Source organism: Anopheles coluzzii, chromosome 3 (genome assembly GCF_943734685.1).
Source record: "Anopheles coluzzii chromosome 3, AcolN3, whole genome shotgun sequence".
Classification (NCBI taxonomy): Eukaryota; Metazoa; Arthropoda; class Insecta; order Diptera; family Culicidae; genus Anopheles; species Anopheles coluzzii.
Window position 1 is genome coordinate 20,097,176 of NC_064671.1, and position 26,043 is coordinate 20,123,218.

The window sequence follows — 26,043 nt, forward strand, 5'->3', positions numbered from 1 at the left end:
TCAGGGATTAAGTGGGGTTGTTGGATTTGGAGTGTGTTTGATTGCATTTTTTTAACTCATTTGTCTTGGCGTTTTGGTAATCTTTATGAATGTGTTTGTCGACCCGCACATGGCTCGAGCCATTGTGGGTTCGGTTTGGTTGTCAAACACACACGGCACAATATAAACAACGCAAAATTAATGTAAATACAAATTAAGCAATCGGAATTTCCTCTAGCAAGAAGTGATTGCTTCTCCACCCGACACGAAGCGTGTAGGAAATGGTGTAACAATTCTGGTTTGAAATTCAATCAAATTAAACAGTGGATTGAACATGACGGCCCTCTTGCACCATTTCTTGAAGCTCAAAATGTCAAGTATTACTGGGTACAAAAGTACAAAGGAGGAAAAATTCTCCGTACATTTTCAAGTGATTCAACGAGTTCTGCAAACGTGTGTTCCAAGAGTTCTATTCAAATCCAATCAAATTGGTTCCGCAGAATTTCTCTGAATCCTTTGAAGCAGATGGATTTGCATTGTTTTCAAGATATTTTACACCAATTTATCGTCGGTGAGATTTTCTACTGAGGATGTCTACTCAATAATAAATGGGGAAAAAGAGCTACTTCATGTGACTCTGCACAATCAGCAGAGGCCCATACGCTGTATTTAGCTCCACGCGCTCAACTTAGCTCCACTCACTTGAAATAGCTCTACACGCTCAATGTAGCTCACCATGCTTGAGTTTTGGTTCGCTTAGCAGACTTGTACATACCAGAGCACGGCGCAAGCTGGTAGCTCCGACTTTCCAGCCCTCACTTTTCAGCTCTAACAATTATCTCTGTGTCTCTTGTGCTTCGTACAAAGCTGTCAGTGGATGAAACTAAATAAAATTGTTTCTCTCTTTTATCAGTTCTCAAAGTTCTTTTATCCCTTCAAACTAGTGGTGGGAGCTCGGAATCGGACCTACCCTCAATTCCGGAGCCGATTCCGATGCTGGAATCGATTCCGATTCCGGAGTTGGTTTCGGAGCCGATCCGGAGTTGGATCTGGAGCCGATTTCGGAGTTGAATCCGGAGCCGATTCCGGAGTTGAATCCGGAGCCGATTCCGGAGTTGGTTCCGGAGCCGATTCCGGAGTTGAATCCGGAGCCGATTCCGGAGTTGGTTCCGGAGCCGATTCCGGAGTTGAATCCGGAGCCGATTCCGGAGTTGGTTCCGGAGCCGATTCCGGAGTTGAATCCGGAGCCGATTTCGGAGTTGAATCCGGAGCCGATTCCGGAGTCGCTCCGGAATCAGAATCGTCTCCGGAATCGGCATCAATCTGGGAATCGCAATTTGCTCTGGTAACGGAACCAGGCTTGACTCCAGAAATGGAGCTAGCTCCGGAATGAGAATTAGTTTTTGAATTGAAATAAGAAGTGTGGGAAGCGAAATAAGTCCGGGAATCTCCATGTGAATAGATAGTTAACAAGTAAATTTTGATTGTTTGCCGCTATCAACACGTAGTATCATTGGACCCAAACGCCTATTCCTATGAAGATGTCGAAACCGACTCCGTTTCGAATTCTGATTTCGGTGTCAATTCCGATGTCGGAGCCGATTTTGATTCCGGAGCCAATTCCGGAACCGATTCAGATTACGGAGCTGATTCTGATCCCGGTGCCGATTCCGATGTCCGGAGCCAATTCCGGAGTCGATCCCGGAACCAATTCCAGAGCCGATTCCGGAATCGATTCTGGAAACTGATTCCGGACCTACTATCCGGAATCGATTCCAGAAAACTTCGGAGCTAGCCTGAATCGATTCCGACGAAATCTTCATTTTTCCCATCACTACTTCAAACTCAATGTACAATTGATATTGGCAATTATTTACTTTAATTCCTTACGTATTAAGTATGCATCAAGATTGTTATTACTAGATAAAATTTAATAAAATCATAGCCTTAAACGATTGATTCGCCTCGATTATTCTGCCATCACAATCGATCAATTTCAATCATCCGCTTCGTTATGCCTCTATGCTTTGCCTTTAGCTGTTGAGCCGTTTAGCTGAAAAAAATCTTACTGGTCGTTTTATCGGTTTTGTCTGTTGTAAAATTGATACATTTTTTTTTCAAAAATTCCAATTCATTCAATTGGAAAGAGCTTAGCGATCGGTATTAATTTCTAGCTCGGATTTAAAGTCATACATGCACTCTCTCGCAGTCTTCTCTCAGTCGATGGATTTTTTCGATCCGATTGTTGTTTGAAGAAGTAATCCACCACAACAAGGATATTAGATATTTCCGTCCCGTGACGGAACAATGAAAAGCGAAACACGAAATGAATATTAATACCTCCAAAACGGGCTATCGGTTCTATCGTTTTTTGTTCCGTTTTATGAGGCTTTAAGAAGAAAACGAGAATCAAACACAAGAAGAAGGAGGTTTTGCTCGAGGCATAAACCATGTGGTGTGTCTGTGTGTGTGGATTAGGTGTACAAAACCGGGAATCGAGTTTCTCGATGAGATGTTTTGTGTTTTTCTTTATTGTAACGTACTTTTGAATCGTTGTTTGATCTTTTTCGAACCTAATTTACCACCCAGAAATGTGTTTTTGATATACATAAACTTCGCGAAGGCAGGATGAAACAAGCGGCCTTTTCTTTGGACCAATAGCATCACCTTCAAACCTATTTAGGCGCCAAAGTGATGAAACTGATTTGTTGTTCATGCATCGTCACAAGCAAAAACTTCACAGATTACATTACAACACCGTCCGTACGCCCAAAAAAGTACATCGGCGAAGCGGAAAAGGCGCTCAAAAAGCAATTCCCTTGTACTCTAGCTGGCTATAAGAGAGAGCGAGAAGGAATAAGACCAAAAGTCAACTTTCGGGCTATTTTGCTGTGAAAAAGCATCATCAGCAGAAATTAATTTTCACTGATACAGAAGGATTTGGTTCTTTCCGCTCCTTGCTTCGTGTACGTTTCGTTAACCGTTTATCCACTTTTTACTACCACACACGCACGCAAAAAAGGGAATTGTGATGAGAAAACAATTGCGATTCAAAATAAAAGGGAATGTTCTACTACTAATCCAAACACGGCTTAGCTGTTTGATGTAGTAGTCTCACACTTTATGTTTTGCTCTGCCAAAAAAATGATCTTTTTTATCGTTAAAGTTAACTGCTACCTTAAAGCTATTGGCAGAAATGTTGCTTATAATTTCCCCTTCAGCTAGAGAGGCTGAAGCTCCTTTTCTACTGCTTCTTATGAATGAATTATGTTTTCTCTAGAGTAATTTCATCCCCTCCGGCTAGGTAGGAAAGCACACAAAGCTTCGTAGGATTGTCGATTTTTTACTTCACCTTGACGTTTGTTTTCACGCACTGGTTGGGTTGAAAAGAAAAAGAAAAAAAAACGTTAAGCCAAAGATATTCTCCATTGTAAACGGGGCGGCGGGCACTGTCTTGTCTTGCCAGATGGAGTTCAGAAAAGTGCGTTTGTCTTGTGATTAAATTTCCCGGAAAATATTAAAAAAAAACAAACTTCATAATTACGAACAAAGCTCATGCGGGGGAACCAGAGCAGAACTTTTTTTTTTAGGTTTGTTTGTAGGTTTAAGTATTTTTTTTTTCTTTTCTGCTCTGCTATCAGAATCCCAGAATAAGGTCCCACTTGTAAACAACTTTATTTCGCGCACAGTTCGTTAAACCAATTTCAAGGAATGTGGTGCCGCTCTGAATATTATTCCACTACCACCACCACCACCAACACGTTTTGCACGAGCTTTTTATATGCTACTATGCTCTTGTTTGGCATTTCCCAGCACTGGAGCACATCTTTATCCTCTCGTTTTAGGAAAATCATCAAAAACCCCTGTATCACAACACGCCATGACACACGTGTACGACGCTCATGTTACGCTTGTGCTGCTGCTCCTGCTGCAATAAGAGAGTCGCGCAAAGTGACGCAAAACGTTATAGCGCGCGTTTGGGGTGGGAGTGGAACAGAATAAAAGAAACTTTTCTTGCACGAAATGATAGAGTTGGTGTGCCGGCGACAAGCATCAGCAAATGCGTTTCAAAGTTTGACCGGTAAAGTGGGGAATCGTGTCAACTAGCAGGAGAGACAAACATCGAGATAAAAAGCAAGACCGAATGTATAGCTACAACACTACTAGCCTCATGCAGCTCATTATTGATCGACTTTTTGTCCACCGACTGGTGAAGGAACCGTACCAGAGGAGGAGATAAGACAATTATCGTTATCATCAATAAATATATTATCGAATTACCATACCCTATCACCACACACACAGTGCTTGCGGAAGACGCGTGTCCAAACCAAACAAACGCGCAAACCGCTGCGCTATGCTATGATGTGTGTGTTTGCATGGATGGTGGGATATGATTGATAACCTCTACTGTACGATATTATTGTTGCCTGTGCGATATGTGAACGCTTTCTCCATATCATGTGCGTGCGTGTCCCGTTAACGATAATCGATCGATGCTGCACTCTTCTCCCGGGTCCCTGTGAGACCTATCGCTATGGCTTTTATATCTTAAGCTGTAAACGGGTTGTTTTGTACCGTACCTGCTTCCTGCTGGCACAGTTTTCGGTTGCCCTTTTGAACGTCTCGTGGGAAGATTGATGCCTTCAGAAGGGGTCGATCACACTATTTATAGTTCGATGGGTTAATTATTGTAATTGTGACGTATAGTGAGGAGAATGCATGTCTCTTCGGTTTCTACTTAATTCTGGTTGCAACAGGTGGCATCTGCTTGAAGCTGAATGTACTGAAGCTGACTGTTTTTGATTAAAAGTAGTAAAGTCATTTCTCAACATACCAGTTGTACTCAAATCTTGTGTGGATCTTCTCCAAGTAAATGTACACTAAATGACACCTTCTTGACATTTAATTTCTTCACTCTTGTGTCCTACGCTCATTCCCATCTTAATTCTTAATGACTCCTGGACTTCTGTCAGATATATTCCTGAAATGACATTTTTAGTATCATTCTTAAATACTTCATAGGAACTAACAGCTATGTGGTTATAGTATCGTTTATCATTGGGTTTCAGTATGACGAGATTGCTCGCTGGTCTTCTGAATTGACTCCTGTAACTGACACGTCATGTGTTTGAGCTATCAGCACCGATTTCTGCCATATCTGAGGACACATTCTGTAGCAGCTGTCGCAGAAATGACATTAGTGGCCGAAATAATGATAATTACGGTAATAATGAAAAGAATGTTAGATAAGGAAGTTGTAGATGATGATTCATTCAGATGTAATGAACTAGTCCCAGGTATTGGGTATTGCTGTCAATTGAAGTTCAATCAAACTATAGTTTCAATTAAAAATCAAAATAAAAATACAGGAACTACGTTTCATGGTTCAACTAGTTTAGTCAAAGGCATTACTATTATACCTAAACATCAAAGATGCGTGCTAATTGGTTGAATTATATGTAAGGTTGCCAATCAATAATCAACCAACTTATCAATGTTTATAACTATTTGATTACTTCACTATGATCATTCTATTAATGTGTTCGTATTCCAGTCTTGATGTTAATTTAATCACAATGTTAACATGCAATGTTAGCAGAGATCACATGCACATCACGTACAATTACAACATTCGGCTTCAAATCCATATGCCTACGCTTAATCTACTTTGATAAACGCTGTATGTGTGGTTTATTATTTGCTCGGGACACTTCTGTGAAATAATTATTAATTAGAAATAATTGGAAACGTAGCGGAAATACAAAAAAAAAACTTCTGTCGAACACTGTTAACACAACTCTCCGCTGGCACTCTTTTCATCATCGGCACATGATGCTTTTAATTGCTTGTATATGAAACCTTCCAGGAACAGAGACTATAAAACAAGTTGCTCGATTTTCGGGAATGCATCAATATGAATGTTTCGGAAAAACAACGCTTCATCAACAGATGTAGCTATGAGCGCAATCGCTATTTCATCCCACACGTTCTAGTGAGCTTCACCACTATGCGCCAGATTTTTTCTATTCAGCACAACACACACCGTAACGGAATTGATTGATTTGAATATGAAAGAAAAAAAATGGATAAAAATCGCTGCAAACTCTTTTGTCTGTCAAGCTCTCGTGGTTCTAGGAACAAAAACTGTACGTTGCGTTAGAAACGAGAACTGCAATAGTGCTTTTTTAATCACCTCACGGATAGGCACCACCATAATCCGTCGTCCCACCTGTCCATTGTGTCCATTCATTCTTCATCGAACCATCTCGAGGTGTTGATGGACGCAAAAACGAATAAACCGGAGCATGGTGCCATGGTGTATCTTTTTTCGCCATGGTTCCCATGTGCCACTAGCCCACCATAGGACGTGTCATAGGTCAAACTTGTTTCGCAACACACGGCGAGGACACGCTGTGGTGGCACCTCATTTATTTACATCACGCCAACCAACCGGAGGCACGTCAGCCTCCTGGGAGCGTAAGCGAAAAATTAGGCACAAAAAGGAAGGATACACGCCCAGGTGAGGGCGCGAGCGCTCGCTCTGGATCTAAATCCCAAATTACAAACTTATTTTTCATGCGAAATGAAACCGCAAGGACATTAAGAAGCACTGTCCGCTAGACCACGCGCGTAGCACACGATGAGTTGAGGTCATTATTAGGTTAAAAAAACATCATTTATAGCGAAAGACGGGGTCAAAATTTTGTAAATGCAGGGCCAATAATTGTAGTTTCTTAAAATTGGAAGAAAAATAGTACTTCATTGATATTGCTTTTCATTACTTACTACACAATTTTCTATGACTAAGGAAATATGATATGATTTGTGAAATTACAACATTGAAACAGGTTAATTCCTGTCCAATTGTGCCTCATTCAGAGTAGAGATGGACATCTCAGATTTAGATCCATGAACCTACATAAATCCTCAGAGTAGTGTTAGAAAAAATGAAATTTTCGTCGGAGTCGAATCAGCCTAACTTCGAAGTTTTCTGGAATCGATTCCGGATAGTAGGTGCAGAATCAGTTTTTCGTCTCAGAAATTGGTTCCGAAATCGACTCCTGAATTGATTCCAGAAGCGGATCCGGAATCAGAATTTTGTTTGTTTGAGTTTGTTTCGGCATCTTCATAAGAATAGGCGGTTTGGGTACAATGATTCTACGTATGGATAGCCGCAAAGAATCCAAATTTACTAGGAAACGATCCATTCTCATGGAGATTCCCGGACTAAATTCGCTTATTTCTTATTTATTGTACTTATTCGGTGCTTAAACCGCTTTCAATTCAATAATCAGTCATCAATTTAGTCATCACTAATTACCCGAGACTCTATACCTACCTCTAACGGGCTTCTATACCTAAAACTTGTTTAGAATTTGGCTTGTGTTTTAACGTTAGTGTGTGATAGAGTTTTTTGAGCTTTATTCCAGTATGACTTCTGGTGCTCATCTGATATGGATTAGAATTTCAAGATATGGCGTAAGCAAATTCGCGAGCTGTCGAGATATTCGCGTAAGAGCAATTAATTAGAAGTGGATATGTAGTTCTGTCTAGCTCTAACTCCCTGACGAACTCAAATATGTCTAAAATAGTATTTTAAAATATATGAAAACTAAAGGACATCACATGCGTTGTTTGCTCGAATCAAGTGACTTTACTGCGCCGTCCTCCTCTAACGACAGCCGACGAATTCAGACAAAATTCCAAAAACCCGAATCGCATAAATGGATACCAAAGTTCCATGAAAGAATTCATCGTCATTTCCTTCGATTGCACCGGAGGTTCGCTGGAAACGCTGATGGTATGTTACAGTTCTCTTCCCCCCTACCTTCTCACTACCTCACACCCAACAGTCATTTTGTGGGTTTTTGACATCGAAAAAAAGAACCCACATTGACACTTTGACACCTCAACTCTGTGCTTGCGCTTCGATGTGTGATGTAAACGATTCCTCAAGGTGGTAAAGAGCAAGCCGTGATGCGGTCGCCATGTGTATTAAATTTCGACGAACGGACAACGAAAACGTGTTAGTGCTCTTTTTCCTTTCTTTGCATGTGGAAGTTCACCTTTTTCCACCGAAAACCCCTTTCTTTTTGCTGAGGTGGGTGAGGTTATGAGGTTAGAAATCTTATACGAACATTACCCCCTGCTACCCCTCTACCTAATAACTGAACGTCCGCACGGCATCTCCTATCTGCGTCAGTTGTTGTTGGGTGGTTTGGGTGGTACCCAAGCCTGATGTACCCAAGCCCTCTTACTCTGTTTGCTAGCGTAACAAAAGGAACAAGCGAACGGAAGGTCATGGGCTTGGTATGGCCAGAAGAGCGGGTTATGAGACGAGAAGCGTAACGCTAATTGATATTTCCATCAAACATCCTACAGCTCCTCCATCTCGGAATGGGGAAAAATCATCCTTTTAGTGCCCTCTGCCTCACATTATTACTTCCTGCCCGAGAGTAAAGGTTCGTTTGTTGTACGCTCAAACAATGGGCGCATCTTTTGTCCGCTCTTTGATGTTTTCTGAAGGTGGTTTTCCGCTTCACACCAACACCTTTCCGTATGGAAAGAGGACTCTCATTACCCACCGGGACGCCACGCAAATGGCTAATCTAATGCAATGAGTTTCTAATCAGAGGACGTAGGTCGTAGCAACTTTGTGAACAACAAAAAAAAGCAAGAATGGCAAACAGTGGTCACCTTCCCGTCATTAGCGTGATGGCCGCCGAGAAATGTGCTTTCTAGCAACGCTTTTCCAACGCCAACTGAAACGAGCATATTGCGCTAACCTTTCTCCACATTCGCAGGTGTTAATGAAGGCTAAGGAGGCAGCCTGCTGTGTTGAGCTTCCATCATCTTTACCAGTGCCATTACCACGACTCCGCGGGGGAGAAAAGTTCCCTTTCTCTTATCTCGGGTCACATTCTCATTAGCACATCATATCGCAGTTGTTCCCCCATTTAATGCTTTTCACGGTAACTACACTAGCACGTATAAGAAAACTAGCTAGCGACTGGGCGGGAAGAAGAAGTTGCCCCATGTAACGATAAAGGTACACTCTAATTGATGAGAAAGCTTACCGCTCCATCAACTGCTGCGTCTGCTGCTGCTGCTAGGTGATCGGATTTCAGTCTACCGTGAAAATTGAAGAAAAAAGTCCAATCTAACTGCGTGAAAACTGAAACACACGCAAATGATATGAAAATAGACCCGATCCACCGCCGCTAGTCGTTGCTTGGGCTCACTTTGTTAAAGGTTAATTGCTTGTTTAGGTGTATTTATCGCACTTGTGCGTAAAGTGTAATTAATTCTCAGCGCACTCTCTCTCTCTCTCTACCTCCCTTCGGCACGTTCTGGACCGTTAGTTTCTACGGTTTCCAATGATGAAATAACTCATAAGTGGGGAGAGAAAAGCCTTAAAATGTTTGTAATTAAAAGACCGCTCACCCTCATTCGATGTGTTTGCAGCCGCACGTGGCCTAAGTAAACAGATGTTAGTGTTTGTGCGTTCTCTTTAACAGGATACGCATTCGATTTTTGGAGCATTTTACTTGCAAAAGAACTCCTCTTTACCCTTAACTAGGGCAAATCAATAAGCAAAGGCGTGTAAGTGCTCGTTCGTGCAGCATTAAGTGCTGTTTAAGTTGTGCGTGTGTGTACAAGGCGTAAAACGAACCGCCCGAATCGGTTACTAATTTAAGCTTCTTTCCGTAGAAGTTGGGTGTTGTTTAATGTTTAATTTAAATGTCATTTCTTGCTACCTTTTCTTGTCAAAACCTTTTCATTCATGTACCTCTTTCTGTTCTGATTTTCAGCAGCAGCAGCAGCAGCAGCAGCATCACCATCGGCCGGGTTTTACTTCTCCGTCTCGAAACTCCGTGTTACGCTGCCCATCTCAAAGGAGTCGTACATCATCCTACGCAACGAACCGATCGTCAACTTGCGGCTGCTGTCCGTGACGGGTAGCGAACTGCAGCGAACCGCAAATGCCATCGACCAACCTGTTGTGACCGGTTACAGTTACGCCATCGAGAGCCCACCCGACACCGACTACCTGAAGGTGGACCCGCAAACGGGCGGACTGTGGCTAACGTCCCAAATCTACACCCTGTCGAACGTCACCGAGTTTGTCATCGTGGCGGTCAACGCGAGCGGTGGTGGTGGTTCACCCTTCGCCCATGGCGTTGTACCGGCCGCTCGGCTAACGCTTACGATTGAGCCGGTGCCGGTGGCGGAGGATACACTCGACCGCTTCTGTGAGCATCATCCCGAGCGGGCATGCTTCTGGGACACGGCCCAGTACCGGGTGGCTGAGAATGGGCCGCCGGGGTGGACGATCGGTGCCGTTGGTCCTTCGTTCTATCGGCGGCTTTGTCCACAGCATCGTCCCCGGTACGAGTTACTGTCCGAGGCGATTGCTGGCAGCAGCAGCAGCAATGGTAGCAGTACCAGCAGCGAGTATTTGCTGCTAGACCCGCAAGATGGAACACTGCGAACGAAGGTTTCGTACGATCACGATACACACGCACCGGGACCGACTGTGCAGACGGGTGTGCGGTGCACGCTACAACAGGTTGCTGTGGATGGTGGGTCCATTTTGGCTGCCGTATCGCAAACGGTTGACCGCACGATCACGGTGAATGTGCTGGATCGGAACGATAACTTGCCCCGACTGGAGGTTGCGAATGGGACGGATGAGTTAAACCACGCCGATGCCAGAGACGACAGCTATCAGGTTTACATCGATGATCCACATGTTCAACAGGTAAGTTGTTGGTAAAGTTGACAACAGTTTTAGTTTTTTCTTTAATTTTTAGCTTTATCCAATCAGTGCACGTCCAATATAACTAAAATATTGGATTGAATACTATCAGCAACGAATGATACTATGGATATTTTTGGATTCAAATAAGGAAAACATTACGCTCAATGCTGAGTTTGCAAACTCAATGCTCAATGCTGAGTTTCAAGTGCAAACGTAAAATCGATTTGTCCAGATGCAACCTTCCTTTCCATCATGACGGCGCCGGTGCACATAACGCTAATCTCTACTCAGATACTTTTTTTACTGCTTCGTGGGTTTTTTTACAATCTCTCACATTAACGAAGCTAAATGCGCTGGTTGTGCAATCTGGCACTAGCACTGTCGCTGTCCATTTGCGTAATTGAATCGTATTACCTGAAGATACGGCATATTCTTCCGTTGCAGCAACGGATTGGCCCCGTATAATGAAGTGAACCTGAAGTTTATTATATTTGCTCTGACAACAACGGTCAATTTCTCATTCTCGTGCCTATACTTTGCTTAATAGCCGTAGCTCTATAAAACCCATTTCTTTATAATCTCAACCTTGTTAGGGGAACCTTTAATACACAACGCCGGATCCAAACCTACTCTCCCTTAAGCGCGGCTGTTAAGTTTATAAGTAAAACTAAATTAGAAGGGTGACACCACTGTGCTATAGGCCCACGGGGTAGAAAGCGTGTAAAAGACTGCCATGGAACGCCTCGGCGACAGGCTAACGTAATTAAGAATGTATCGAATTCTTGTCATTCTCGGATAGTAGATAGTAGCGCGGGGGACGACTCCATCATCGCCGACGGCCGACGGCATGACGGCAGGGATCATAAACTTAGGGTGCGAGCGGCCCCTAAAAAACAAAGCCCCCGTACGAGTAAGCGCTGGCGCGTAATGAGCGATGCTCTCTTCTAATCACCCCGGTTTAGCGATGACGGTACGGAACGGAACGAAACACACCACTACACCATAACAACTCCCCCTGCTGTGTGTTGTGCCCGGTGCCGGGCCGTGTGTATTCAATTAGCTGCGTTTGAGTTGACCCCAAAAAGGATGCGCCTCGCGAACGCCGTGTCCTAAGCGCGAGGCCCAAAGCAATCGAAACCAGCAGTCCGGTGGGTGTAGAAAAAAAAGGAAAGATTGGATTGTTTTCCGTCGTCGTGGTCGTCCGAGGGTGATTAGCGTCCCGAGGGTGATGAAAATTTAATGACTTTATCAAACAAATAAGTGATGGAAGGATGGATGTCAATGGGTGCCGGCGATAGAGCATCCTGGTGCGGAAACTGAAGAAAACTGGAGTTTAATGACTGGTGGTCCCGCGACTCTATCTGCTTGTGCCCGTTGTGAGAGAGAGAGAGAGTGTGTGGTGTGGAGAATTTTACGACGGTGAAAGCGGTCAAAGGTGGGAGGGAGAGGACACGGTGGCTTACTCGTTTGTGGTCGCCATCCGATGCCTGATGCTGATGCCGCAAAGTGACATCGGTTGTATAAACAGCGACACGTAGAAAATGGCACACAAAAGGGATAAAAAGCGCGCCTTTACTTACTCAAGCCACAAAGATGGCCACGTCGGTTGCAATGATGGCAGTGCTGCTGATGGATAGGATATAGTAGGACAAGAGATACACCGCAAAGTACATACCACGGCAGTCGATGTACAACTTCTGTTGAATAATATTTTTGTTTGTCAATGTGCATAATAATAATTATTATTATGATTAATTATTATTATTATTATTGTTATTATTATTATTATCCTGAATATTATTATTATTATTATTATTATTTTTATTATTATTATTATTATTATTATTATTATTATTATTATTATTATTATTATTAATATTATTATTATTATTATTATTATTATTATTATTATTATTATTCATTGGTCAAGAAAACTCACCAAATTAATATTAATTGAGCATATACATTAAATATGTAGTGCCATTGTGCCCAAATCGTACAAAGAAGCTCTTATTCTTTCGTCATTCATTGAATCGTCTCATAAATTGATAAAAGCTCTCGTAACTGGGAAATATCATTGAGCCCATTCTAAGCTCTAACAGTCAATCAACAGGCATTACAAAAGCATCGCCAACCAACATGTCCCACTCGAGTACACGATTCGGTAAGAATTTCGCGCGATACGCCTTAATGCTGCCATTTTAAGACCATTTTCCGATTCGTTACCTTCGTGGGGGCTGGCGTTGGAAACTCAATACATTTTTAAAAATACCTCATAAAATATTCCAATTCCCCCCCCCCCCCCCCCCCCCCGTTTTGCTTGTTGTTTGTTGTGCTCCGTGACTTCACTGGTACGGACTGGTTTCCACGAAAATGTCGCCACTTACAACACACGCGCTTACGGCACCAATCGCGCGCTGGTGGAGAGAGCGCGGAATGAGATGCTTACCTATGCGCCCGCCTCCGCCAAAAACTCTATGGTGATTGAATTTCATGCGACGGTGCGGTGGTGGCATGCCGCGTTTGACAATTGTGTTGACAAATGGCACGGTGAGCGATCGCAGGACGACGACGACGCTGCCGGTTTCATGTCGGAAAGGGTTTGGTTGGTGTTCGGTTCGTGTAGAAGAGAACACAGGGGAATCTCTCTCGACAGTTTCCGTAGCGGGGCCAGAGCAGAGGAGGGACCAATGTTACCGAGAACCGTGTCCCCGTATTGCTTGTATCAATATTAGCTTTAAAAATTGCTTGCAACCAAAGAAGCGTAACCAAAATCAGGGTGAGGGGGAGGAAACCATCCAAATTGACCATTTGAATCGTTTTACATGGCTCAGGAAGCATGTAAGGCATCAATCGTTCTCGATAGAAGAATGTGATGTGGGAAGAATTTCCTTTAAAATGGCCTGGGTTTTGGGGAAAACGGCCATGTTAAGATACAAAGCATCAACAAGAAAGCTTCGTGCTGCAGTTCAAGGCTTTGATTTAAGTCACGAAATTGAATAGCCGGTCCTTCCACGACTCTGTAACGCTCCTGACCATTCTGATACAATCTCTTCAAAATATTCAATTCGACAAGCATTAAAGCATATTTGTCTAAAAGATTTCACAACGTGCGTGTGTGTTTGTCAATATACATTGGTCACATGTGCGCCTCTATAGGCTTGAGTGAAATTACCCTGACTTTGACCGTGAACCTTCTGAAAAAGAAACTAATCACTCATCCTTCAACAACAGGCCCAGTCCAAGCCGGCTGTCGACCATCATCACCGCCCGTCACCACCATCATCATCATAATCATCCGTCAAAGAACGTCCACATACTCGCACGAGCTCAACAGGGATGTTCATTTGCGTCGAGATTTATCCACTTTGCGGAGTAGGAGTTGGTCGGTCGGTCGTGTGGCAAAAGTAGTACCATGACACCCCAGTCAGCTGAAACCCACTCAAGTGGCCACAAGTTACAGGGATACTTGTGGCGTAGCCGTAGCAGGCAGTATGACGAAAACAATCACCGGAACACCCGAAGCAACACCTACTGCCGTTGCTAATGTTGATGATGATGGTCGGACGGTGGGTGGGTGGATGGATTTTATGACCACCACAACACTACTACTGGGGTGAGGCAGCAGCACACAGGTCCATCCACATCGTCCTTGTTCTCTCCCCGTGTGCCAGACAGCATTGCGTTTTTTTTCGGCGCTCATGTGTGTGTGTGTGCTTGTGTCTATTTACCCATCACGCTGATTAATGCAAGCTAATCACGCAACGCGCAAAGCAAAGATAGAAGCAGCAATGGGAAAAGGAACCTTCGAAAAGAGCCGAGATAGTGCTTGTTGGGACATTTGGATTAACAAACTAACCGGCAATAACCTCCACTGAGGACCTCCCTCTTTAGAGATACAGGGAGAGAGCGTGTATGGTTTGTTCCTCTTGGCTGGCCAACAGACAGGCAGACGGAGAGATGAGAACGAGCATACTCATACTGCTGCTTGCACGGGGTCCACCACACACAAATCCTTTCGTGCAGTATTCCAGACCGGGGCAGTATTAGATTAATTCCCAAGAAGCTGACCATTCGGGGACACTCCCGGCCTTGCACTAAGTTCGATGACTTTAAGCATTTGAGACGAAGTCAGTCCTTTCAGACAATGCTTTCCATACGGTAAGCTTTTAAAAGGACATCTTTTAATGTGTGCGCAGTATAACTTACCATACTTGACCATTCATGCCGTTCCCGCCTGTCTGTGGCAGTAAACCCACACACCGGAAGCAAGCGGTGGTGGACTGGTGCTTTCTGTCGGAAGAATAACTGTCGTGCCGCTCAATTCCGTCCATTATAGGTTTCCGCCGCCACGTTCCAAAAGACGCGTGACCATCGCCCCATGTGCGCTTTTCGGATTTTGAGCAAATGAATTTGCATATTTCCTGTGTCTGTGGCGCGCAAACAGACAGCAAGGCATGCAACGATCGCTTCATATAAGGATATTGGAATGATTCAGGGACGTTAACATCCAAATTGGAAGGGACAGAAGAAATCGTTTGCCTGTGTGTGTTGTTTTGGTACAAATAGCAAGAACAAAGAACTCATAAAAACTAACATCTTCGATGTGTGTGTGTGTGTGTGTTCTGTTTCCTTCCTGCCTCCTTCCCCCTCCCCGGGAAAAGTCGCGAAAGATGCGAAAGGATCATTGTTGTTAGCAAGGGTTATAAAGTGAGCTCATTTGTTATACACGACCTTTTTATGTGCGATTTGTTTGCCGCGAGCATTGGCCTGGCCGGTCCCCGTGGATTCTTCTCCTTCTCCGATGTTGTCATCAAGAGCATCCCGCAAGACCCGTATCAAGAGCAAGATGGTTTGCATCTAAACCGAAATATTCCTAAGAAAGAGTGTTACTGTCTCGAGAGGTAGACGGATTTTGCACAACAATCTAATCCTGCGGGAAATCTACTTCAGTAAAAACTGCGCTCACAAAGCATTCGATTGTGGTGAACGTAACGGTAGGGTGAAATTCAGTTGTTAATGGATTTATTGGGAGAAAAGCATCATCCTGTGGTATGAGAATAGTCTTATTAATTCAAGTGAAAAAGATTTAAAAGATTTGGCGAATGTTTCACATTCGACGGACTGTGTTTCTACTATTCCCGAGATAGCCGAATCAGCCGCGAAAGGATCCGTAGGTATCATCTTAATTGGAATTTCAACCTTTTTTTAATCAAAAATACTCTTGAATATTTGTAGTATTGACACGAGCAGTTGGTTTTACCTTCTAAACTGATTTAAAAGGATGCCTAGGATAGAGGAGAGAGTGAAAAAACAAATTTATGTTATATTTCATATTGAATCCTTGTAAAATCAGAGTACTTTACATCGTTCCAGTACTCCATCGAGTATATTTTAAGGTTTTCAATTATAATTGTTTATAAACGTGCTAAAACCAGTGCTCCAAAATGTCACAAAAAAAACTGACTGAAACAAAATCCATGTCAGCGTCACGACGTACTCAATTGTGATAATCAGAGGTGATTCTCAAAACGATTGGTGTGGCCAATGCATGCTTCGTGTCCATTTTTGCGACCAGCGCTTGGTCAGTTATTATGTCATGACTTTTTTTTACTATGATCAGTTCTACAAAATGACACTGATATAGTCATGATAAATTCCGACTGAAACAAAATTATGTCAGCGTTACGAGCTCTACTGTGATGATCGGAGGTGAGACTCAAACAGTGGCTGCGACCGTTACATCCTTGGTGACATTTTGTGTAAGCAACTTTTGGTCAGTTACTTTGTCACGACATTTTCTCTCGGTGAGCATCACTAGAGTCATTGGAGATATGCGGTGCGTACGAGTAACAAAATGAGCATGTTTACTCGCTCTGTTTGGCCCAACGGTCCGTCAAACCAAACAGAGCGAGAAAGCATGCTAATTTTGTTGCTTGGGATTACTCTCCAAGTATATTCTAAGATTGTCGTGATTATCACCGACAGAAAATGTCATGAGTGACCAAGAGTTGAGTGCTAAAAAATGTCACCAAGCATTGGTGATTGGTCCACCAACTGTTAGTCTCACCTCTGATCATCTCAGCTGTGTACGTGAGCTGATTTGAGCTTCTTTTCAGTCATGAGTGTTGGTGACTGAAACAGTGGCATTTGGCAGCACTGTTCGCAGCTAGAAAAAGTCATGATTATGCTTGTCAATTGCGTATCGGGATTGTTATCGGTTATAAAATGTATTTGTTTAAGTTTAGTTTCAGTCTATGAAATAAGAAGTATTTTGAAACACTGTTGATAACATTCGTTTAAGCATAAAACTGCTTAAAACTGTTTAAGCATCCTCGAGAAGCCGAGCTCCCTTCGTTCTCCCTCTTTCAAATTTTACTCCTAGAAAAAAGAGAGATCCATTGTAATGTGGTTTTTTTAAAGTTTTCCATTACATTATTTATCACAAAAGAATGTGATCAGTCACGATAAAAGCACCCGCACATGTGAGCAAATTTGCCAATAAAATGTCTCACAATAAACGCGTGAACAAAACATACGAGGAAAAAGCTGCTGCTAAAAAGACGATGAGGAGAAAAGGCGAAAAATGCTGCTGCGTGTGTTCCAATTGACATTGTCATGATGTAAGCGTTAGCAAAAATTAATTTATTTCCCGCGGGACGACACCATCACAACCACCACCGTTTGCACCTTCCACCGATGATGTGGCATATTGTTGTTATTCGATTTCGATGGAAGAAGTCTCTGCTGCGCGCGGCCGAAGGTTTGGCGATGCTTCATTTTATACAAACTCATGCATCAATCATTAAATGGAACGGGGTTTTTTTCGATTGTTTGAATGTATTTATCTATTATTCCGCTTATCAGAATCGCACAATTTAACACATCTCATCAACACACACGCTGCTGAGTATGTGGTAAATGGGGTCCCAACGCGTGAAATGCCATTAAATTGAACTGAATACGATGAATATCCAATTTTTGATCCACCGCCGCCATAGAGTGCAGACTTTCTATTTTGACGGTAATAAATTCATTTGAAAAGTTTCACTAGAATAATAAAAAACGTATTTTAATTATCGGAAAACATTGTACTTACGTTGTTCTGTTATTTCCACTGCAAAAAATGGAACAAATAGAAATTTGCGTTCGTGGAATTGTTGAATGGTCGAGTCTTCTTCTCGGTCCGCCGCCATGCGTTCAACGTTGAAGGCGTACCTTGCCCGATACCACGCATCCGTAGATAAAATAGCAATTAAATGAACATTTCCTAGAACACTGGCCTTGTTTTAATAACATCACTCTCACTGTTTCACTCTTTCACCCTGCAGGGCGATAGTGTTGGCTACTTCCGGATCGTATTCACCGACGACGACTCCATCCCGGTCAACACCCGCGTCCACTACAAACTGCACGGCGACGTGATGGACCTGTTCCATCCGGACTGTGCGATGTACGAAAATGAGCACAACGGAGGCTTGAAGCAGACCGTCTTTGGATGCAGTAAGTGAAACCGCCTGCTGTCTCTCTCACACTCACAAATCCCCACGCCACGTACTCTAATACTCGTCTCGCCTGCTTTGATATGGTATTTTCATTCACAGAGCTAATTTTCGCTCGGTCCGGAATACTGCGAAAAACTCCCTACTGTGTCACGCTGCAGGCGGTGGATCAAACGGTAGAGTATTCTCCGTACCACTACGAGGCATCCGCCAGCACCCGAGACACGGCAGCAAATGCGTCCATCTGTCTGACGACCAACCTGAATCGCATCCACGAGTACGACCTGCCACAGCCAGCAGCACTGACGAGCAGCGGGAACGTCCACCAGGCAGCAGCAGCAGCAGCGCCACCTTCTTTTTACGCTGAAGGTAGTGGCTTCCGTGCCGAAGCACCGAAGCAAGGCAGAAGCGGCCGGGGCGGAGGTAAGAGCAAAAAGGAAGCAGCGAACCCGGCCAGGATTGTCTACCCGAAGGAAGCGATTGTGTACGACACGTCGCGCAAGTTTGCTCGCATCGCGGAACCGAACGCGCTCGCGCAGCTGATCCAGGAGAACAGTGCCGACCTAAACTTCCGGCTCGTGAGCAATCCACTGAACGCGTTCGGCATCACGAAGATTGCGGGCATAATCTATCTGAAGAACGAGACCGCCTTCCAGAACAAGCCGGAAAGCCGGCACGAGCTAACGGTGGCGTGGAAAAACTACACCGTCAGCATACTGGTTCGGTTGCGCAAAAACCCGGACGGTGTGCACTGTGCAGCGGTGCCGTCCGGGCCGGACTCGGCGGAAGATTTCTGTGCCGCCCATCCGAACCGTACCAGCTGTGAGGGTGCGTGCGGGCTGGGCAGCCTTAAGGGTCCGTGCGAGTATCGCTCGCAGACCGATCTGCCCGGCCTGTGGACCGAGGACTACCCGACCTGCTCGTCCGGGCTGTCCCACTGTCCGGACGGGGTGTGCGATCCGCTGGAGGAGATGGGCCACCGGGAGAAGATTCACATCTGCCCGCAGGATTGTGTGTACAAGCAGGACATCGTGGGGCTGCACCATTCGGACAAGGCGCGTGGCATTCAGACCGCATCGGGGCACTGCAGCTGCCGTGCGTCGGGGCACTGTAGCTGCATCGACACGTTGCGCATACCGGCGTCGTTTAAGCGAAGCAAAACGACAACATCCAGCTCAACTACAACGACCACTACTACCTCCACCACGACAACGCCGTCGTACGTTGAGGGCGCATCGACGGGAGGTGGTGGTGAGGTGGAAGTGTTTTCAGTTGGTGCGAAAAATGGCACCGAAAACGAAGCCGGAACACGACACCGCGATCGGTCGGAGGATGCCCCACCGGCAGCGGTACGAGATGGCAGCTTGTACGAGCCGGGGCTGATCACTGGACCGCACGCGTCGATCTATCTGATCGCGATCGTGCTGATACCGATGGTGGTGGCCGTGATGATCGTGCTGTACTGCTTCAGTCGGAAGTTGACGGTGAAAAACAAGCTGCTGGATGGGAGCAGCGGTGCAAACGGCACGATCGGTGGCATGAACAGCATCAGCATGAACCTGGTCAGCAACGATACGGAGATTTTCAACGTGGAACTGCCGCTTACGACGCGAATCAATGAGATCAACTTTAAAATCGATGTAAGTTGAGCATTGGGTGTTTTTCTTGTGAATTAGAAAGCTTTTGTAGGTAATGGAGAGCAATGGGTTCAAAAATGCTTACCAAAATGTGAAAAAGATCAGGCGCCTCCATCACAAATTTATGAATTGATTTTCATTTCACCTTCTCACAGTACGACTCAAAGTGGGAATTTCCCCGCACGAATCTAATACTCGACGCAACGCTCGGCGAGGGCGAGTTTGGCAAGGTGCTGAAGGGGTTTGCCACGGATCTGCCCGAAAAGCCGGGCATCACGACCGTGGCGGTGAAGATGCTCAAAACGGGCGCCAATTCGGTCGAACTGCTCGCGTTACTGTCCGAGTATCAGCTGCTGCAGGAGGTGAACCATCCCAATGTGATCCGGCTGCTCGGTGCGTGCACCAAAGGGGATACGCCACTGCTAATCATTGAGTACTGTCAGTATGGATCGTTGAAGTAAGTGTTGAACGTGTGCAGTTTTGGTAGAACTGGAGCGTAGTTTTGATTTAATACTCATGTTTCTCTAACACCCCGCCCCCCCCACAGAAACTACCTTCGCCTTAGCCGCAAGCTGGAGGTGCTGAACGCGGACTACGAGAACGCGGTCGAACCGATCACGGTCAAGGACATCCTATCGTTCGCCTGGCAGATCAGCAAAGGGATGGCCTACCTGACCGACATCAAGCTGGTGCACCGGGATCTGGCCGCCCGCAACGTGCTGCTGGCCGAGGGTAAGGTGTGCAAGATTTCCGACTTCGGTCTGACGCGCGACGTGTACGAGGACGATGCGTATCTGAAGAAGAGCAAGGACCGGGTGCCGGTCAAGTGGATGGCCCCGGAATCGCTGGCCGATCACATCTACACGACCAAGAGCGACGTGTGGGCGTTCGGGGTGCTGTGCTGGGAGCTGATCACGCTCGGGGCGTCGCCCTACCCGGGCATACCGCCCCAGAATCTGTACAATCTGCTGAAGCAGGGCTACCGGATGGAGTGTCCGAAGAACTGTTCCGAAGAAATGTAAGTGGCAGCAAGGAGAGGAGAAAGAGCTTTTGTGATGGTTTTGATGTTCTAAATTTTCCTCTTTCCTTACAGTTACGGCATCGTGCGTTTGTGTTGGGCCGATGATCCTAAGCAGCGTCCCAGCTTCAAGCATTTGGCCGGTCAGTTTGAGCTGCTGCTGGGGCGCAGTGCAAAGTATCTCGATATGGAGCAGAACTCCATCTCCAATCCGGTCTATTGCGTTAACGTCGATGGTAGGTTTGCCGTTTTCGTCTAAAAAATTGGCAAATTTCAAACGACCTTTGTCTTTTCAGAAACCGATTGTGCAAAGCTTGCCATCTGCAAGGAGGAACAGGACCGGCTGGAAAGCCTCTGGACACCACCGCAGTACGAAACGGTGGACACGACGAGCGCTGAAATGACCGGACGCTACCAAACACCTTCCGCAATGGCCGTGGCGGCCGTCATATCGGAGCTAAACGAGGACAAGAAGCAGCTGCTACTGCAAAGCTACGACACACCGCGCCCGCTCATCGAAACGGCCACGATCGAGCAGAAGCTGCGGTACGAAAACGATGTGCGCTTGAGGCCGAAAAAGCTTAGCAATGGCAGCGGATCGTCCTCGCCGGGTGAGAACGACGATCGGCAGCACTCCCGTCCGTGCCCGAATGCGGTACGCTCGTCCTCGATCAGTCCACCGCGCTGCCTGCGGAACCATTTCGAGGAAACGTCCTTCATAACGAGACACAATGCTGATCGCGATACGGCTTGTTGTAGCAGTAGCAGCAGCAGTAGCACCAGTGGTGGTGGTGGTGGTGCTGGTGGTGCCAATGGTTGTTGTGGCAACAGTAGCGGCGAGTACGATTCACCCAGCCGACAGCCACGGCGGGTCGTTTCGTACGTGGACATGAACAAAAACAGCCGCCAGCTGAACGCGAACCTCGAGATCAATCACATGATCGACAAGAAACAGTCCAAAGATATTGCCTTACGATTTTCGACCGTCGATAACGAGCTGCAGCTGGTGCTGGTGGAACCGATCGCCCACAGCACACCGTACGGGAAGAACATTCCGATCGAATCGGACGTGTTGCTGCAGCAGAAGCAGAACAACGTGGATAGCAAAACCTCCGCCGCCGCTGCTGGGCCAGTGGCGGCTGCTCCACCTGCAGTGGTGGAGTACACGGAGGTGGTGAAAAAGCATTCGGCAGGAGGAGGAGGAGGAGGAGGAGGCCTAGGAGCGGAACAGATAGGGCTAACGCTTACCTCGACGGTTTAAGCTCGGGGAAAAAAGCTGCCCCTTCCCGCACAAGGGTTGTTTAGGGCGCGAGGGATATTTTTACAAGTTTTACAATCGTGTTTGTAACTGTTACCGCGACTCCAAGCCCCTCCCCATTCCCATCAGTTGTCTGTGTTATGCAAATCAGAAAGAGAGCCAAGTTTAGGTTGCTGCACACAGTTGTTCGTGGTGAAATAACCGCCTTGAAGATGATAGATAGATGCTATCTACGACCAAACAAACCAAATGGATGTCTTACTCCAACGTACAACTTCCAGCTAAGTATTTATTTATGCTTTATCCAATAAGGACGATAATTTATGATTACGAATCTATTTTTCGTGTTTTGCTAAAACGTGCAAACCGTAATAGTAAGTGATGAATTATCAGGCTGGGAATTGATAATTGAAGCGCACCTAGATGGTGTGCTTCCTTTGCGTCTCCTTTTTTGTTCTCTTTTCCTATACTATCTTTCCATTTCTTTCTAACATATTTGAACGCGAATTATGTTAAACCTTTTCCCCCATTTGTATTAAGGCCTCAATTTATTCCAAGAATGAATTACCAATTCCATTAGCGTTTATTAACAGTTGCCTTCGGATGAAATTCGGTGATGGAAAAATGATAGGGAAGTGTTACGAAGAAAATAAAATTCAATGTTCGATCGAAACCTCTCGGGAAGAGATAGAAATGAACCCACTATCCTATTAAGTTATGCAAATAAGTCACCCATTTCGAACGCCCTCTTCATTGTGGTGATTTTTGTTGCCCTCGAAATAATTTACATCTCTAAAAAGTTTGTCAGCTAATGCATAACCTTGCTCTGCTGCCCCCGCAACCAAAGAACGTGACAAAACATTCTGATTTTAGTGCCATTAAGTAATGTAGAACTTAACCGTCGTGGTTATCGTCGCGCGCGCTAGCCAACACGTGTTTTGGCAAACGCCTAAACTCTGTCGTCCCAAAGGTGCAGAAGAAATGCTAGAAAAGCATGCAGAAAGAAAACAAAGGTAACACATATATATTATTATTATTATTACTATTATTATGAACGGATAATGTGCTATTTAAATATATTCATAAAAATATTCTAGCGAAAAAATATATGGACACAAAACAACCACAAAAAAGACCAAACACAAAAACGCTCCTCCCGGAAGAATGCTCGTGAAATATTTACTGTCCGAAATAATCATATACTTTTTATTCATTTGAAGCAAGTATAATTTGTTTTAATAAAATTATCATTTTTATGTATAATCTTCAGTTTATAAAATGAATAGCGGAACTTGGGGCAAGTGTGCCACCTTAAGCATTTCAAGTTATAACTCATTAAAACATGTTTTTCAAGAGCCGATTTAAATCTCATAACCACTTTACATCTATTTCCTCACTTATAAATGAGTTTCGCTTGAAAAAAGTGCAAACAAAACAGTTTTTGAAGCGTTTTAAAAAGGGTCCAAAAAGACGTTCTTTTTTGGGCTATGGGGCAAGAGTGCCACTCGTATGGGGCAAGACAGCCACCTGGTTAAAATAACCGTATTTCTTAGATAATTGGAAATTATTACGTTTGTACCACTAGTGTATGTATTCCTACATGTATTTAGTCACCAATGAACCCTTTTTGACCACCAATTGTACCACAATATGGTTTGTTACTGTTCTGTTTTTCTGGCGTGGAATCCGCTCACAATAGCGCACCATTCCGCAGCACGCTACAACAATGTTTACATTTTTGACAGCTCGCGCCCAAGGTGTCTTTATTAAGGAGGTGAATTGTTAGCGCGTTTTCCAGGCGCCATCATTGAGTATTGTTATGTCAAATCGCATACAATTTTCTATACCCCCCTACAGCCCTCCCCGATTTTAATACCGGAGCCCCCAGTATTGTTATGTCAAGTCGTGAAATGTCAATTTGCTCTGAAGCACTTCACCTCCTATTATCCATACACCTTGCTCGCGCCTATGAAAGATGGTGGCACACTTGCCCCAAACAGAGATGGCACACTTGCCCCAAAAGTTGTAACTTTTTTGAAATTGAATTTTTCAGTGACAAAAAAAAGTTTTTTTCAACTAACCCCACAAAAAATTTCACGTTTTCTCAGCTATACGGTGGTGTAAATATTATCTCGGTTGATTGTTCGCATGATTTTTGAGAGATTATTTGGTTGGATTAAAAAATTATAATATTCTGCTCTATTTTGAAACTCAATATAAATAAGTTCAAAACAATGGGAAACATCGATTGGTCTATATGCAATTAGGCTCAGAATACTTAGTCATTGGAAAGCAACCAACTGTATACACAATTGATCATTAAACTAAAGTTTTTAAGGAAAAATGCTTGACGGCACTCTTGCCCCGTATGGCACACTTGCCCCAAATTCCGCTAAATGTATTTTATCTACTCTTCAAGCAGCTTTCATCTGCATTGCACGAGGCGGCTAAAAGCGCCGTCTGTGTGGTTGTTGTCTTGGATAAATGCTTCAGATCACAATGGGCTCAATCGATTCGATCACTTGGTCATACTTTGAATCATATTTTTTTGTTTTAATGGGTTTAATGTTTTGAAGGATACAAAACGCTTTTTCGTTTATTTCGTTTTTCTTTAAAAATTTAAATGTTTTTTTTTATATAAGTTTTTCAAATACTTTTTTCATCCTTCATAAATTTCCATATCAATGGTTAGGTCCACGAGCCCCAATCAAAATCTTAACAAAGATGAACTATTATTCTTTTTAAAACAATATGTTTGTTTAAACAAAAGGCACTGAAAAGCCCTTAAATTAATTTTTCAGATAAAATTGAACATAGCGTACGGCTCCAGCTAAGATCCTCTGTGAAAAGACGGTGCATATAATGGTTGAGAATCAATGGGGCGGACATGAAATTTATTTTTAAAATTATTACATATTTTATTATTATTATTTATTATTTATATTTTTACGTTATAATTTTACTTTGAATGAAAATTACATAATCAAAACTGTTTGAAAACAGTAAAATAACGTTTCGATAAATAATTTGGAAATCTGCCTTATTTTTTTTCTTTAAAAAAAACCATGCCTGGTGTGAAAAAAAAAATCAAAAAAAAACTTCAATGTTCTAATATAAATTTTAAATTTTCAATAACGGGGTTTCGGTGACCATTAAAATGAATTAAAAGCGTGCATTTATTTGCAGCAGCCAGCAAATTAGCATCTATTTATAAACGCATCATAAAAAACTCGCTTTCAATCCGATGCGACAAATCCAATTCCCGCTCGCCAAAGTGCAAAATAAACGGTAAGCGGAAGAAAGAGGCTCCATCATAAAATAAAACCGTTTCTAACCTTCACTCAAGAACGGATACAAAGTTCACTAATGAAAAGGGGGGATGAGGGGGAAAGAAATTGCCGTCACGATGCCTCTCAGTTCGTCTTTTTAAATTATGACAATGCAAGCAAGAGGTAGAGCAAAACCTGCGTTCCGTGCCCAGGAAGCGATAAAGCGTCGACCGTAAACAATTTCTACCAGCGGCCGCATGCAAATTTGGTCTCGTTCGCCTCGTCCTCCCACATTACGATCAGTGAGTGTGTGTGTGTTTTATTTTAAAGCGTATCATCGTACTTAAACTGATCGACAGAATGCAAGTCGTCGTGCGTTGCGCATATATGCGAATGCGTGCAGCGTGCAGCCGGACATGCGTGGAATACGCGCAAAGCAAACAACATATCACTGTGAAGAGCGGTGTGAAGTGTGGGTGAGTTATGTTTCTTCCGCTACATGTACCGTAAGAAACATCGTCGTGAACGCGGCCGGCTAAACTCCCCATCAGCTGATTGCGTTTGCACCGCTCATGCGGCATCTGGAGACACGCCGCCGGTTGGCAAATTGGATGT

The 26,043-nt window shown here is 44.2% G+C and overlaps 1 protein-coding gene across 4 annotated transcripts in view; it reads left to right on the forward strand.

Annotated features, from left to right (window-relative positions):
• LOC120958181 (uncharacterized) overlaps positions 1 to 23,309 on the forward strand; it is a 36,319-nt gene extending 13,010 nt beyond the window's left edge. For 3 of the 4 annotated variants that reach the window (XM_040380795.2, XM_040380796.2, XM_040380798.2), the window contains exons 3-9: positions 9,801 to 10,744; positions 18,076 to 18,247; positions 18,349 to 19,886; positions 20,039 to 20,340; positions 20,431 to 20,901; positions 20,977 to 21,137; positions 21,198 to 23,309. In XM_040380795.2, coding sequence (XP_040236729.2) covers positions 9,801 to 10,744; positions 18,076 to 18,247; positions 18,349 to 19,886; positions 20,039 to 20,340; positions 20,431 to 20,901; positions 20,977 to 21,137; positions 21,198 to 22,162 — 4,553 coding nt within the window. In that variant the 3' untranslated portion in view covers positions 22,163 to 23,309. The remainder of the gene's footprint in view (positions 1 to 9,800; positions 10,745 to 18,075; positions 18,248 to 18,348; positions 19,887 to 20,038; positions 20,341 to 20,430; positions 20,902 to 20,976; positions 21,138 to 21,197) is intronic. The other variant, XM_040380799.2, reaches the window with a different exon arrangement.
• The last annotated feature ends 2,734 nt before the right edge of the window (positions 23,310 to 26,043 follow it).